The sequence below is a fragment of the Chiloscyllium plagiosum genome, chromosome 6, assembly GCF_004010195.1.
Source record: "Chiloscyllium plagiosum isolate BGI_BamShark_2017 chromosome 6, ASM401019v2, whole genome shotgun sequence".
Lineage (NCBI taxonomy): Eukaryota > Metazoa > Chordata > Chondrichthyes > Orectolobiformes > Hemiscylliidae > Chiloscyllium > Chiloscyllium plagiosum.
Window position 1 is genome coordinate 14,706,111 of NC_057715.1, and position 16,335 is coordinate 14,722,445.

Sequence of the window (16,335 nt, forward strand, 5' to 3'; positions counted from 1 at the left end):
TTTGCCAACTGCTCTCTCCACCTGTGTTGTCACCTTCAATGATCTGTGCACATATACACTCAGGATTCTGTCTCCTGCACTCCCTTTAGAATTGCGATCCTGATTTTATATTGTCTTTAAATTTTCTTCTGGCCAGAGTGTATTACCTTGAGGGAAAGTGGATGGAGTGAGAGGGGGAAATGAAGTAGGCATGAGTTGGATGCAGAAGCTGGGGAAGAAAGGGATGGAATGGGAGAAGGAATGAGAGGAACAGAACAGGAGGGAAGGGATAAGTGGTGAGGGAGAGGGCTCGAATGATGGGGAGAGGTGGGGAATGAGAGAGGTTTGGATCTTCAGATAAAGAGGGTGGGGCTGGTGGGTGAAGGGTAGCATTGGGGAGGGTATCCAGGTGAGGTTTCACAGAAACCTTGTGTGTTTGTAGCAAGGCTCTTACTCTTGTGTTCTAACCTTGCAATTTATCTTCTTAAATCCTTGCTGTGTCTGTATACTAGCTTTCTCTGTTTCTTGCATAAGTGCTTTAAAGATACACTGAAGATCGATATTTAGAAGTTTCATGCCTTCATTTCCTCGACTGCAGTTGCTTGCAGTCAATGCATCATATGAAACTCAGTGTGTTTTGAAAAATGTCAGTCTTTGGTGATGTGTTAACATGCTCATTTTTGAGTCAGAGACTTTCGCGCAAAATCCAGGCTAAGATATATGCAGTAAAGGAAGGGCAAGGAGTTTTACTGATGTAAAGGCACTGCTAATTCCTGAGTCAACATGTGTACAATCACCAACTTTTGACAAAGATTTTGAAGAGGACAAAAGGGAGATTAATTAGAATGACCAGGGATTTTAGTTATGTGAATAGACTGGTGTCGCAAATCTGTTTTCCTTAGAGAGAAGCAGGCTCAAAGTGAGTTTACCTAGAATAAATAAAGTGAAGTGGCTTCCAAAAGTGAAGGGTCAGTTGACATAGCTTGAATATCATTGGCACAAGTACCAGAGATACCATGAAGAAAATACATGGAATGACTGCTCAGTATTTGGATTGCACTGCTTCCTAGGTTGATATGCGCGGATTTAATAGCTTTCTTGAAAAGGGAATTGGATAAATACTAGAAGGGAGAAAAATTACAGGAAATAACGGGGAATGGGGCTAACTAAATGAGTGTAGCACAGAAACAGACTCTTTGATCCAACCAAATGATTCCTGATGATGGGTTTTTACCCGAAACATCGATTTTTTTCCTGCTCCTTGGATGCTGTCTGACCTGCTGTGCGTTTCCAGCACCACACTCTTGACCCTTTGGTTCAACCAGTGCATACTGACCATAGTCTAAACTATGTACTTACCTAATGTCTTTTAAACATTCTAACTGTAGCTGCATCCACCACTTCCTTTGGAAGTTTGCTCCACACAACAAACCATTCTCTGTGTAAAAAAAAAAGTTGCCTCTCATTGTCGTCTTGTAATCTTTCTCTCTCACCTTAAAAATATCAAATATTAAAAAAATTAAACATATAGACAATAACTCTCACCGAGTCTTGAAATCCCCAACCCTAGGGAAAAGACACTTGCCATTCAGCGTATCTACACCCCTCATAATTTTATAAACCTTTATAAATTCACCCCTCAACCTCCTACATTTGTGAATAAAGTTCCAGCCTCTCCTAATAACTCAAACTGTCTATTTCAGGCAACAACCTGGTAAATATTTTCTGAACCCTCTGCAGAGCTGGTGGACTTAATGGGATGAATGGTCCCCTTTGATGTACTACTGTGATTCTAACACTGGGTTTATTAATGGTTTCTGCTTTCAATTTAGTACAGACAGTACCCATGTTGCAAATTGGTTCTGTTCCTGAGTATGCTCTCATGTCAATTTGCACACAGGTCAGAACAATATGAAGCAGCTGTTCATAAGTACAAGTAATGTTTGCATGTTGGGTATTTGTAATTGTACCCCTGTATGGCATTGAGTTTGTAAGTATGAGTGTCATTTTGTTGGACGTTTGTTAATCAAGAACCCCCTGAAATATGTTTGTATAGTCACTGGTTCGACCACAACTTGAGGATTGTGGATGATTTTGGGGACTATACCAGAGATGAGCTATTTCTGTTGAGATGAGAAATTGGAATAAACAAGATTTTTGTAGTTGAAACAAAAGGTAGAAGTTGTCAAAAAGAGACTTTTAGATGGTTTTGATAAAGTAAATAAAGAAAAACCATTCCTTTTGACAGTGAGTCAGTCGTCAGAGGTCATAGATTTAAACAATTAGTAAGAGATGCATGGTGAGGGACAAAATGTTTTCATTCAATGTTGCTACGTTTTGGAACATTATCCGATGAATTGGTGGAAACAGATTCTACTAAAATGTTAAAATGAAAGCTTGACAGGTATGTTTGACAGATGTTTAACTTGTAATTTTGTTCTTCCTTTCCTCCCAGTTGTTCCTTTCCACGTGATCCTTCCTTAAGGTTCTGTACCTAGGTACTTGTACCTAAGATGGTGCTTTGTGTAGCAACGTTATATACTTTTCATTGTACTCTTGTACCTGAGTACATGTGTCAGTAGACATCAAATATCAAATGAAAAACTCAGGAAAAAGGTTTGAGACAGCTCAGATGAGTCAGCGCAAGCATGATGAGCTGATTGATCGTCTTCTGTGGTGTGAATTTCTGTGATTCTAACTGTAGTATTTCTGTAGGCACAGTTAAATTAAATATTGTTCTTTGTTCCAGTAGCCGGATTGAGCTTGGAGATGTTACCCCACACAACATTAAACAGCTGAAACGGTTAAACCAAGTCATCTTCCCTGTAAGTTACAACGACAAATTCTACAAGGATGTGCTGGAGGTTGGAGAACTTGCAAAATTAGGTAAAATTTGTGTGAACTCTTGCATGTGTTCCTAATTTTTTTTAAAGAATAAATTGTCAGTACTTTACTTGGTCACATTGTGCCTGGGTTAAATTTGTTTGGGTACCATATTCAGATAGTTATCGAAATTATTATGGGTGTCAAATCTCCATTTATAATGCAGATTTTCATTATCATTGTTGAAAGGAAATTTAGTTGTTGTCATTGGTCAAAATCCTGGAATACTCCATAACAGCATAATATATGTACATGGACCAAGGCTGCAATGGTCCAAGAATCCAGCTCATCAGCAACTTAATAAGAACAATCGGGGTGGAGAAAATATGCTGATCTTGCTCTAAAAATGGTCTTGAATAGCAGCAGGGCTGTAGAAAATTGCAAACATCATCCAAAGTGGTGTTATAGTGAGCAGAAGAAGTTGTTTGCTGACAAAAACAAATGTAAAATCCTTTCCTCACATTCTGCTTAAAAACAGGTCAGAAAATCCAGAACCACCTATATATCTCCACCTTCTGTTTTCTGTCTTGATCTACATTAGTATATTACTCCAGTTCCACGTACTCTCATTTTGTTTGCAAACCTTTTGTGTGGGACCTACAGTATACCAAAGCCTTCTGAAAATTCAAGTATACTAGATTCGTTGGTGGGTCTTTATCTATGCTACACATGACATCTTCAAAATCCCCAAAGGTTTTCTTAAAAATGATATCCCTTTCATTAATCCACATTAACTCTGCCCAGTTTTACAATTCTTTTCTAAATACCAAGGTATCCCATCATTTATATTAGGTTCTAGCATTTTACCTGGAGTACTGTGTGCAGATTTGGTCTCCTTACTTAAGAAAGGATGTACTGACAGTGGAGGCGGTGCAGAGAGTGTTCACTAGGTTGCTTCCAGAGTTGAGGGGGTTGGCTTCTGAGGAGAAGCTGAGTAGATTGGGATTATATTCATTAGAATTCAGAGTAATGAGGGAAGATCTTATAGAAACATATAAAATTATGAAGGGAATCGATAAAATTGAAATAGATAGGATGTTTCCACTGGTAGGTGAAACTAGGGCAAGAGGGCATGGCCTCAAGATTAGAGGAAGCAGGTTTAGAACTGAACTGAGAAGGAACTTCTTCACCCAGGGTGTTGTTAATCTATGGAATTCCTTGCCCAGGGAAGTCGTTTAGTAATTGCTTTTAAAGCTAAGGCAGATACCTTTTTGAAAAATAAAGGAATTAAGGGATATGGTGAAAACGCGGGTTAGTGGGGCTGAATCCACGAAAAGATTGGCCACGATCTTATTGAATGGCAGAGCAGGCACTGAGGGCCAGACAGCATACTCCTGCTCCTAGTTCTTAAGTTCTACTATATTGACATCAACCTGACAGGTCTTTTGTTCTCCATTCATCCTGTTGCCCCATTTTTAAATTGAGAGTTGAAGCTTGCTGCTTTCAAGTCTTCAGGAGCTTTTCTGGAACTTATACAATTTTGACAAATAAGTCCCAGAACATCCACTACCTCTACAACCACCTCTTTCAATACTCTGGGATAGCAGATTATCAGGTTCAGGTGATTTATTAGCCTTCAATCCAATTAACCTTTCAAGTACTCCCGCCTTGCTAATGCTAATTTCTTTCAGTTTCTCACTTTCACATGGCTGAGTCTCATGCTATACCTGGGAGACTTTCCATGAAAGCAGATGCAAAGTACTTGTTTAATTTCTCTGCCATTTCCCAGTTGTCCAGTATAAAATCTCCTGTCTCCACCTGTAATGGTTCCACATATGTAGTGACTAATCATTTTATTTTCGTATACCTTCTGGTTTGGGATCTAACATTAGCTCCATAAGCTTATGTTAAATCTTCTTTGTTTTCTTACAACTTCTAATAAAAATAAAATAACTGCACATTCATTCTAGCTTTTGATGGGTGTGTGTTCTGTGCACCTTTGGCACATAACTGCTTATCTGTTGGAACTGCGGCTTAAACTGAGCGTGAGTTCTCCCACACTAATGTTGAAATTTTACCTTTTGTATGCTATAATTTCTGTTGCCTGTAAGCTAGTCATTGAATCCACGTCATATTACAGATAACACAGTGCAGGGCTTTCTGCTTCTCTGAATACTTAACTTATGTATTCAAGTTCTTATTTTCAATGGTAAATTATTGTCTGTTGCAAAGAATAGCAAGTGTGAACCATAGAGTGTAGCCACAATTGCAAGATTAAAAGGGAACAGTTTCTCCTTTGACCTAAAAAATACATGGGACAGAGCTTGTAGAATCAGTGACATATCATTTAAGAGGCTTTTTGGTCCCTTCAGTCTGTGCCAGCTCTTTGATAGAACTATTCAATTAATTCTATTATGTTGCTCTTCACCAATTTTTAAGACATGATTTTTTTTTTCCCCTTCGAGTGCATGTCTAAATCCCTTAGGAAAGTTACTATTCAAGTTGCTTTCGTCTTTCACGCAGTGGTTTCTAAAATTATTCGTGAACTTTATTTGTAATTCATTCATGGGATGAAGGTGTCACTGGCTAGGCCAGTATTTATTGCCCATCCCTAATTGCCTGCAGGGCAGTTAAGAATCAACTAACTTGCTGAGGATTCACGTTGACCATAGAGTCATAAAGATGTACAGCATGGAAACAGACGCTTTGGTCCAACCCGTCCATGCCGACCAGATATCCCAACCCAATCTAGTCCCACCTGCCAGCACCCGGCCCATATCCCTCCAAACCCTTCCTTTTCATATAGCCATCCAAATGCCTCTTAAATGTTGCAATTGTACCAGCCTCCACCACATCCTCTGGCAGCTCATTCCACACACGTACCACCCTCTGCGTGAAAAAGTTGCCCCTTAGGTCTCTTTTATATCTTTCCCCTCTCACCCTAAACCTATGCCCTCTAGTTCTGGACTCCCTGACCCCAGGGAAAAGACTGTCTATTTATCCTATCCATGCCCCTCAATTTTGTAAACCTCTATAAGGTCACCCCTCCGCCTCTGACGCTCCAGGGAAAACAGCCCCAGCCTGTTCAGCCTCTCCCTTTAGCTCAGATCCTCCAACCCTGGCAGCATCCTTGTAAATCTTTTCTGAACCCTTTCAAATTTCACAACATCTTTCCGATAGGAAAGAGACCAGAATTGCATGCAATATTCCAACAGTGGCCTAACCAATGTCCTGTACAGCCGCAACATGACCTTACAACTCCTCTACTCAATACTCTGACCAATAAAGGAAAGCATACCAATCGCCGCCTTCACTATCCTATCTACCTGCGACTCCACTTTCAAGGAGCTATGAACCTGCACTCCAAGGTGTCTTTGTTCAGCAACACTCCCTAGGACCTTACCATTAAGTATATAAGTCCTGCTAAGATTTGCTTTCCCAAAATGCAGCACCTTGCATTTATCTGAATTTAAACTCCATTTGCCACTTCTCAGCCCATTGGCCCATCTGGTCCAGATCCTCTTGTAATCTGAGGTAACCCTCTTTGCTGTCCACTACACCTCCAATTTTGGTGTCATCTGCAAACTTACTAACTGTACCACTTATACTCACATCCAAATCATTTATGTAAATGACAAAAGGTAGAGGACCCAGCACCGATCCTTGTGGCACTCCACTGGTCATAGGCCTCCGGGAGAGATGGCAGTTTCCTTCCCTGAAGGAAGTTAGTAAACCAGAAGGATTTTTCCAACAATCGGCAATTGATTCATAGTCATTATTAGACTCTAATTCCAGACACTAATTGAATTAAAATTCCACCATACGCCATCATGGGATTCACACTGAGGACCCCAGCCCATTACCTGGGTCTCTGGATTAACGGTTCAGTGATAATACCAATAGGCTGTCACGTCCCCATAATACATTTTTTGAAAGGTCTCATCTCACAGACCATAAACCTCATCATAGACCAATTTTTTTATTCATTAAAGAGTATTGACATCATCGCAAGGGCAACATTTATTGCTCATCCCCACTTGCCATTGCAAAGCTGTGCCTTCTTAAACTGCTGCAGTCCATGTGATATAGGTATACCCACAATGCTGTTGAGGAATTATTCCAGGATTTTTGCCCACTGACCATAAAGGAATGGGAATAGATTTCCAGTCAAGATTATGTAACTTGGAAAGGAGCTTCCAGGTAATGTTTCCAGGTATCTCCTGGTCTTGTCCTTATCAGTAGTAGGACTCGTGGGTTTAGAGGGTGCTGTTGGTGCTTGGTGAGCACTTGCAGTGAATGTTGTAGCTGCTAACCACTAATGTGCATTGATGGTTAACATTGAAGGTGTGAGATAGGGTGTTGATCAAGCAGGCTGCATTGTTCTGGATGATGTCAAAGTTTCTTAAGTGTAATTGGAGTTGCACTCCTCCAAGCAAGTGGAACGTATTCTATGCTTTTTCATTCAAAAGGTAGAACAATGAATGTTTAAAAATAGTAGTGTACCTGAAGTTCATGTCCAACATGTCACTTATTGAACCTAAAGTCAAGACTAAAGTTATTGGACATTGGTTGCTTTTAAATGTGTGTTCTTCCATGCCTGATAAAACTGTGTGTGTCCAGATTTGGTCACTAACTTAATCCTATGTATGTTGTAATGCACATAAGTCACATGTCCATGAGTTTTGGAATGAAATTTATTTGAATTTTGTTTGGAAATGTAATTTCCTCTGCAGGTGGATGTGACTATGGGTTCATACCTTGAATTGAAAGAAGGTTTCTGAGTGCAGTACTCCCTCCATTTTCTATTGGTGTTAGTTAAGTGTGTGGGTCCTGATATATCAGTACCGATTTCCCCTTTGAATCTTGTTAAGTCTTTCTAGAAATGGGGCCATGGTTTTCATCTCTTAACCTGCATGCCCTAGAGGTGAATGTTACTTAAGAGATGGGATCATAATTGTTTGAGTGTCGAAAGGGAGGGAATTCCAGGTAGACAAGTGGGAGGGCAGGTAATGTAGACATTCTTTATGTCTGGCTATCCAGATCTATTTTGGTTTGAGCCAACCAAATTGTTGTCTGTGAATGTAACCAGAGTGCAAGCGCGATCGCAGAATATTACTGTTCCTCTGCTACTATTTCAGCAGGAATTTGCATAAACTTTACAGAAAATTTAAATGGGATACGCACGGATGAGTCCCATGACTGTACAGCAAAAATTTTATCGGAGTCTGAAAAGGGCAGCTTTTACTGATCAACTCCAAAGGCAGAACTGCCTTCATACATGAACAGAAGGGGCAATCAAACCTACAGCACACATTCATTGTAAACCATCTGGGGTGCAGCAGCTTCTTTTGGCATTTAACAGTGCCAGGATCGAGATGAGATTTGACCAGTTCTGTTTGATTTCCAAATAAATGTTTGTGTGACATCTATGACTACATATTATCTGCCATTTCCTTGAATTCTGGAGTTCTTGCTCCATCGTGAGATTTCAAGAATTTCTGATTCTTTCCTGGAAGTTAGTCTTTAATCTGCTTCCACCATCCTTTTAGGCAGGACATTCCAAATGATTTTTTTTTCTTAAAAACGTTAACTTCTTGCCTAATGTCTGCTTTTACCAATCACTTGAAATCTGCATCCTCTGGTTACTCATCTTTTGCCAGTGGAGTCAGATTTTCCATAGTTGCCCAATCAAAACCTCCTCATAACCATAATATTTTGTGCTGCACTTCCTCGCTTATCACCTTGGTACATGGGCTTCTGCCTCTTTGATAGGAGCTGTGAATTTTGGACCAGCCTGGGAGGAGGTTTTGGAGTAGTTAGTTCCAATAGTGATTGGGATTTCTGATGGCAATTATCATAAACCCTCATTTTTGGGAGCAGTTAAGATTTACAGTCAACAATAATGATTCCTATAGTTAAACTAAATTGTAATTTTTCAAAACAATGATCAGTTATAAAATATGATTAATACTTCACAAAATGTAATCTCTTTCATGACAATAAACAGATATTCAGAAAACTATGAAATATTGAAGAACAATGTGGTTTGTTTTTTTATTAATTTGTTTTAATATTGCTTCTGCTTTGGCTGAAAATGTTACATCTTTATTGCTGAATGGCAATGCTTAAGGATTGTTTCATCTCATTTCCTGTCAGCTTATTTCAACGACATTGCAGTGGGTGCAGTGTGCTGTAGAGTGGATCATTCGCAAAACCAAAAGCGATTGTACATCATGACTCTGGGATGCCTGGCACCGTACCGCAGACTAGGAATAGGTAAGCTGAGCAAGAAAATCATAAAAACATGATTCCTCTGGTGCCTCTTAACTTCTGAAAGTTCTTATCTAATAAGGCTAGGTTACATTGATATTTGTATTCCTTGGACCATTGAAACTTAAAGAGCTGATCTAATTACAGGGTTTAAAATACATCAAGACATTTATAGGTTAGACAGAAAGTTGATAGTATTAGAGACATTAGATTGGGAGTACTCACATTGCAGTCACTTACTATATTAAATGGTGGTGGGAACCACAATGGAAGAAACAGCCTGTCTTTGAGGTTGGCTTTTTTTATACTGATGTGGTTTTGTTTAATCCTGTGAACTTCTAGAACATTATTACAAACATTTGTTATGACTATTAAGCATTACAGTTGCTGGTTAGCTTCATTGGTTAGTTCCATTGGTCAGCTCAAGGCTTCTGTGAATGAATGATTCAGAAGCACTATACAATGTCATCAGCGATGTCTTCACTCCTATGAGAGTTATCACAGAATCCCTACAGTGTGGAAACAGCCTTCAGCCCAACAAGTCCACACTGACGTTCTGAAGAGTAACCCATCTAGATGCATCCTGTTGGACTGTTACTTGACATTTACTCCAAACTAATGCATCTAACCTATACATCCCCGAGCAAGTGGGCAATTTGGAATAGCCAATTCACCTGACCTGCACATCTTTGGACTGTGGGAGGAAACTGGAGCACTCTGAGGAAACCCACGCAGATCTGAGGAGAATGTGCATATAGACGATCACTCAAGGCTGGAATCTCACCTGGATCCCTGACACAGTGAAGCAGCAGTGCTAACCACTGAGCCATTATTTGCCGATACTCTTCGAGTCATAGAGATGTACAACACGGAAACAGACCCTTCGGTCCAACACATCCATGGTGATCGGATATCCCAACCCAATCTAGTCCCACCTGCCAACACTTGGCCCGTATCCCTCCAAACCCTTCCTATTCATATATCCATCCAGTTGTCTTTTAAATGTTGCAATTGTACTAGCCTCCACCACTTCCTCTGGCATCCTGTTCCACACAGGCACCACTCTCTGCGTGAAAACGTTGCCCCTTAGGTCTCTTTCATATCTTTCCCCTCTCACCTGAAACCTATGCCCTTTAGTTCTGGACTCCCACACCCCAGGGAAGAGACTGTCTCTTTATCCTATCCATGCCCCATGTGATTTTATAAACCTCTATAATGTCACCCCTCCGCTTCCGTCGCTCCAGGGAGATCAGCCCAGTCCACTCAACCTCTCCCTGTAGCTCAAATCCTCCAAACCTGGCAACATCCTTATAAATCCAAACTCCACCAAAACTAACCATGGACAAGCATTAGGTTTTGTTATTTTGACACTCATACTATAGAGGTTCATTTGGAACTCCTGAGAGTCTCATTTTTCCCATCTTATGTGAAATGATATGAACTATTTCTTTTTCATGAATTTCCTCTGGAATAATTTATCAGGTGTCAGTGTAGAGTTGACTGTGCTTGCTGCCTGCTGACCCTACTGGAACCCAAGAATAATGTTTTTGGAGTCACTCTGGATGAGGATGATTTTAAGCCAAAAGTAATAAGTAGACTTTATTTGTAAGCAGACTGCTTTTATCAATTGGAGATGTCGGTGTTGGACTGGAGTGTACAAAGTTAAAAATCACACAACACCAGGTTATAGTCCAACAGGTTTAATTGGAAGCACTAGCTTTCGGAGTGCTGCTCCTTCACAACCACCTGATGAAGGAATAGCGCTCCGAAAGCTAGTGCTTCAATTAAACCTGTTGGACTATAACCTGGTGTTGTGTGATTTTGTACTTTGGCTTTTTCAAAGTAACCGCAGAAATATATGCCTGGAGGAAGTATTGTCTTTGGAAAACAAACTGCAGTAGATCATAAGACGTGGAAGCAGAAGTGGGCTATTTGGCCCAGTAGGTCCACTCTTCTGTTCAATGAGAATTCATGGCTGATCTGATAATCTTCAACTCTGCTTTCTCATCTTATCAATAATCCTTGATTCTGTTCCTGATTAGAAATATGTTTATCTCAAGCTTTGAATATACTTAATGACCCAGACTCCATAGCCCTCTGCACTAAAGATTCCACAGAATTCCCTCTGAGGGACAAAATAATTCCTCCTCTGTCTTTAATTGGGTGACTCCTTATTCTAAGATTATGTCCTTGCTTCCTAGACCTTTCCCTGCAAGGTGAAACAACCTCTCCGCATCTGCCATGGCAAATCTTATGTTGCAAAAAGGTCTTCTCTAACCTCCTAAGCCCAATGAGTACATAGACTGAGCCTCTGTCATTGGAAAAGTACTAAGTTACCTTTAATTGTCTGCCTCTCTTTTTGATTAAGCGTGTTACATTGGCAGTTTTCCAATTCTCTGGGACTTTTCCAGAACTTAAGGATTGTTGGAAGATTGCTATTGATATATCCACTGTAGCTAGTTCCTTTAAAACCCGAGGATGAAATCCATCAGATCCAGGGACTTATCGGCTTTTAGCCCTGTTAGTTTTCTTAGTATTTCACGAGTGATAATTATAATGTTTATTTTTCTATGTCTAGAGGACTGCCTTTCTACTCTTGGGCTTACATGGGATCTCTGCACAACAGGCAAGACTTCTCTTGGGGAAGCCAGAAATTGCTTTTAGACTCCAGAATAGCGAATGAAAACCAAGACTTGAATTTATCAATCTTGGTTTATTCCAAAGTGCTTCTCAGACAGGGAAATACTTTTGAATAGTACTTGCTACTCTGCTGTAGTAATTATAGCAACCAGTCCACAAACAGTAAAATCACACAAGCAGCATGGCAACAAAAGCCAAATCATGTTGTAGTGATAGTGACTGCAGGATAAATAGCTCAATGTTAAGATACCTAGGACAACTCCTATGCCTCTTCAGTGCCATGAAATCTTTTATGCCCATTTGAGGAGACAGATGAGACCTCTTTAGTGTTGTATCTGAAAGCTGACCCCATCAGTAATGCAGTGCTTCCACAGTAAAATAACAGAGTGCCTTAATTTTGTGCACAAGTTTATGAATTTATAAAATATATTCAGAGGCCATTTGGCTCATTCAGTCTGGCAGTCTTTTTGAAGAGCCTTCTGAAGATGCACAATCCCTGACTCCTTATGCTTATCCTTGCAGTGTTTCATGACTTTCAAGCATTTATTCAATCCCTTTGAAAATTGCTGTTGAACTGGTTGTATCACCCTGTCAGCTAGTGCATTTTACTTCATAAGCTAATAAAAACCGAAAGACCTGCGGATGCTGGCAATTAGAAGCAAAAGCCCAAATTGCTGGAAAAACTCAGCAGATCTTGCAGCATCTGAGTTTTTCAGTTGTTCTTCATGTTACTTCTGTTTTGCCATTCACCTGAAACCTGTGCCCTGATTCTTCAGCCATTGCAGACAGGTTACCTTTATTACTTTATTAAGCACTGAAATGAGCATGGCAACCTTTGATTTTTGTTAAACAGTGCTTTCAGATCTTCCCTTGACCTTCTCTGATCTAAAGCAATCGATCCAAGCTTCTCTCAGACTGGTTCTAGCAATGAGGGATTACAATCTAATAAATCTGTTCAAATTTTTTACGTTTTTCCTGATGGGTAGTGTACAAAATTGGACATAATACTGGTTCAGCTCTAGTATTTCATAAATATTCAATGGAATTTCCTGCTTTGGTGCTTTCTGCCTTCCATATAAAGCCAGAAATCCCATATTTATATCCTTTATCAGCTTTGTTTTAACCTGTTCTGACACTTACAAGGATTTCAAGTTATCAACCCTCAACCTTCTGACCCAAAGGTGAGGATGCTGATACCTAATTTTAAATTGATTATAGCAAGAGTGTGTTGAGCATTTGAGATTTTAATTTTGTAAATTCAGAAAGTCTATTTGCACTTTTTGGTGAGTAGGGAATATGCGTCCAAGGAAGGAGATGTTGAGGTGAAGTTACGAAATATCCTGTCAGAAACCATAATGGAGCAGAATCTGTGATTGTCTTAACAAGCATAATGTGATAAGTCTTTCAGAAAAAGAAAAACTAAAATGTATGAGATAAAGAACATTTCCATTATGGGTGGAAACCAGATGAGAAGGTTAGGCCATGATACAGTGAACATTTAGAAATCTAAGTGTAGTAACTGGACTTAAATACAGTTTGCATTTGGCCAATTCCTCTGTATTTGTATTTCTACTTTGTGATCTTCCTTCTCTTTCTCCTCTTGTCACCCTATAAACATAGCCTTCTATTGTTTTCTCCCTCATATTGTCTTGCTTCCCTTTAAGTCTGTCTATGCTATTCACTTCAAGCACTCCCAGGGGTAGAAGCTTCTATATGTTTGGTATTCTTCTATATTTGAAATTGAAATGTAAAGGTGATCCATTCCAGTAGTCACATTATTAATAAAAGTGTAAGCGTAACAATTTGTTACTGGTATCCATTCATGCTTAATTGGCATAAAACCTATCCCAAAGTTAAGCGTATTATCAGCTGAATGCAGGTCAAGTGCCAAATGTTCTTTGCTGGAATGGAACTATGAGTGAGACGTTTGGAATTGGACACAACACATATCAGAAAGTTACTGCGTGGTGCTACAGATATAGTAGAGTAGTTTGGCTGGATTGTTATTTTTGATATCTGGACTCCATCTTTTAAATAAACACTCAAATAATATTTTGTGCAGTCTCTATTGCATGCTGAACTGAGTTTGAATAATTCCACGTTTGAACAGACTTTGCTGTATCTAAATTAAATACTGGAAATATTCAGCTTGCATTGCAGTATCTCTGAAGAGAAAGTTAACATTTCAGGATGATTATCTTTTGGAACAGTTTGATGTTCTGCTTAAAAGCTTCTAATTGGAGGAATCATGGACATCTGCACCATAGTAAAAATGCCTTTTGACCCATCACGTCTGTGTTTGTCCAAAGCAACAACCTAACTATTCTAATCATGTTTTCCACCACTGGGCCTTACAGTCTTGTATGCTTTGGCATCACAAGTGCACATCTAAATACTTCTTAAATGTTTGAGGGTTTCTGTGTGTTCCACCCTTGCAGTGGTTGTTCCAGATTCTCACCACTCCCTGGGTCACAAAGTTTTCCCTCACATCTCCTCTAAACCTTCTGCCATTACCTTAAATCTATGCCGCATGGTAAAATTGATTACTTCATTATGGGGAAAAAGTATCTTCCTGTCTTCCCTATCTATGCCCCTCATAATTTTATACATCGCATTCATACCCTGTTTCAATCTCCTCTGCTCCAAGGAAAACAACCTCCGTCTATCCAGTTTCTCTTCATAACTGAAACTGCAGCCCAGGCAACATAATGGTAAATCTTCTTTGCACCCCCTCAGTGCTGTCACATGCCTCCTATAGTGTGGATCCCAGAACTGCACATAAATTCCAGCTATGGCCTAACCAATATTTTATACTGTTCCAGTATAACCTCACTGCTCTTAAACTCTATGCCTAATAAAGGCAAGTGTACCACATATCATCTTAACTACTTTATCTATCTTGTACAACAAGTCCATCTGATCATTGGTGCTTCCCAGGGTCTTGCCATTCATTATATTTGCCTTGTTTGTCCTGCCCAAGTGCATCACCTCACATTTATCCAGATTAAGTTCCATTTCCCTTGGACCAACCTATCTATAACTTCTTGTAGTCCAAAGCTATCCTCACGATTTACCACCCCACCAATTTTTGCATTGTCTGCAAACTCACTGACCAATCCTCCTAGTCAAATCTAAATTATTTATATAAGCTGCAAACAGCAAGGGCCCCAACATTGTCCCCTGTTGGACCCAACTGGACATAGACTTCCAGCCTACCAAACCACTCAGAACCTTCTCTCTGTTTAGGCTAATATCTCTGATTTCTATAAACCATATTATCTCTCTCATTAGTGATCACTAATCCAAAATATTCCTACATTCTTTAATTCCAAGCACAAATTATCACTGTGGTCCTTAATTGGCTCCATTCTTTCCTTCATTACCCTTTTTATCCGTAATATATCTATAAAACAACTCAAGATTTTACTTTATTTCACTTACCAGTATCATTTCCTTTCCCCTTTAGCTATCCAAATCTTCATTTGATGTTCCCTCTTTTTTTTATCATTTGTAGAAATGTGGGATTTGCTGGCTGGCCAGCATTTATGCCCGTCCCTAGTTATCCTTGAGAAGGTGGTAGCGAGCTTGCAGTCCACCTGCTATTGGTTGACTCTCAATACCATTAGGGAGGGAATTACAGGATTTTGATCCAGTGACAATAAAGGAACAGCGGTATTTTTCCAAGTGGCTTGGAGTGGAACTGGAAGGTTGTGGAGTCTCATATATCTTGTTGTGGTTCTGTTCGCCGAGCTGGGAACTTGTGTTGCAGACGTTTCGTCCCCTGTCTAGGTGACATCCTCAGTGCTTGGGAGCCTCCTGTGAAGCGTTTCTGTGATCTTTTCTCCGCCATTTGTAGTGGTTTGAATCTGCTGCTTCCGGTTGTCAGTTCCAGTTGTCCGTTGCAGTGGTCAGTATATTGGGTCCAGGTCGATGTGCTTTTTGATTGAATCTGTGGATGAGTGCCATGCCTCTCGGAATTCCCTGGCTGATCTCTGTTTGGCTTGTCCTATAATTGTAGTGTTGTCCCAGTCGAATTCATGTTGCTTGTCATCTGCGTGTGTGGCTACTAAGGATAGCTGGTCGTGTCATTTCGTGGCTAGTAGTGGGACAACGCTACTATTATAGGACAAGCCAAATAGAGAACAGCCAGGGAATTCCTAGAGGCATGGCACTCATCCACAGATTCAATCAATAAGCACATCGACCTAGACCCAATATACCGACTACTGCAACGGACAGCTGGAACTGAGAATCGGAAGCGGCAGATTCAAACCACTACAAATGGCGGAGAAAAGATCACAGAAGCGCTTCACAGGAGGCTGCCAAGCACAGGATGTCACCTAGACAGGGGACGAAACGTCTGCAACACAAATTCCCAGCTTGGCGAACAGAACCACAACAATGAGCACCCGAGCTACAAATCTTCTCTCAAACTCTCATATATCTGCTGCCCTTGTCCTTCTAGGTGAAAGTGGTTGTGGGTGTGCTCAGTCTGTAATCCTCTAAGGCTTCTGTTTTGAACCCTAGGTTACTCCCATAAGTATCCTTTGTTCTGCTAATGCAATACTGTAAAACTCTTGATATCTCGGGTTCACAGGATTTGATGGTCCAACCCTTTTAATT

The 16,335-nt window shown here is 40.1% G+C and overlaps 1 protein-coding gene across 2 annotated transcripts in view; it reads left to right on the plus strand.

The window, feature by feature from the left end:
- Positions 1–16,335, plus strand: part of naa50 (N-alpha-acetyltransferase 50, NatE catalytic subunit) — a 30,337-nt gene that overhangs the window by 10,278 nt on the left and 3,724 nt on the right. The window contains exons 2-3 of one of the 2 annotated variants that reach the window (XM_043691256.1): positions 2,732–2,865; positions 8,959–9,078. In XM_043691256.1, coding sequence (XP_043547191.1) covers positions 2,732–2,865; positions 8,959–9,078 — 254 coding nt within the window. Of the gene's footprint in view, positions 1–2,728; positions 2,866–8,958; positions 9,079–16,335 lie in introns of both variants that reach the window. The other variant, XM_043691255.1, reaches the window with a different exon arrangement.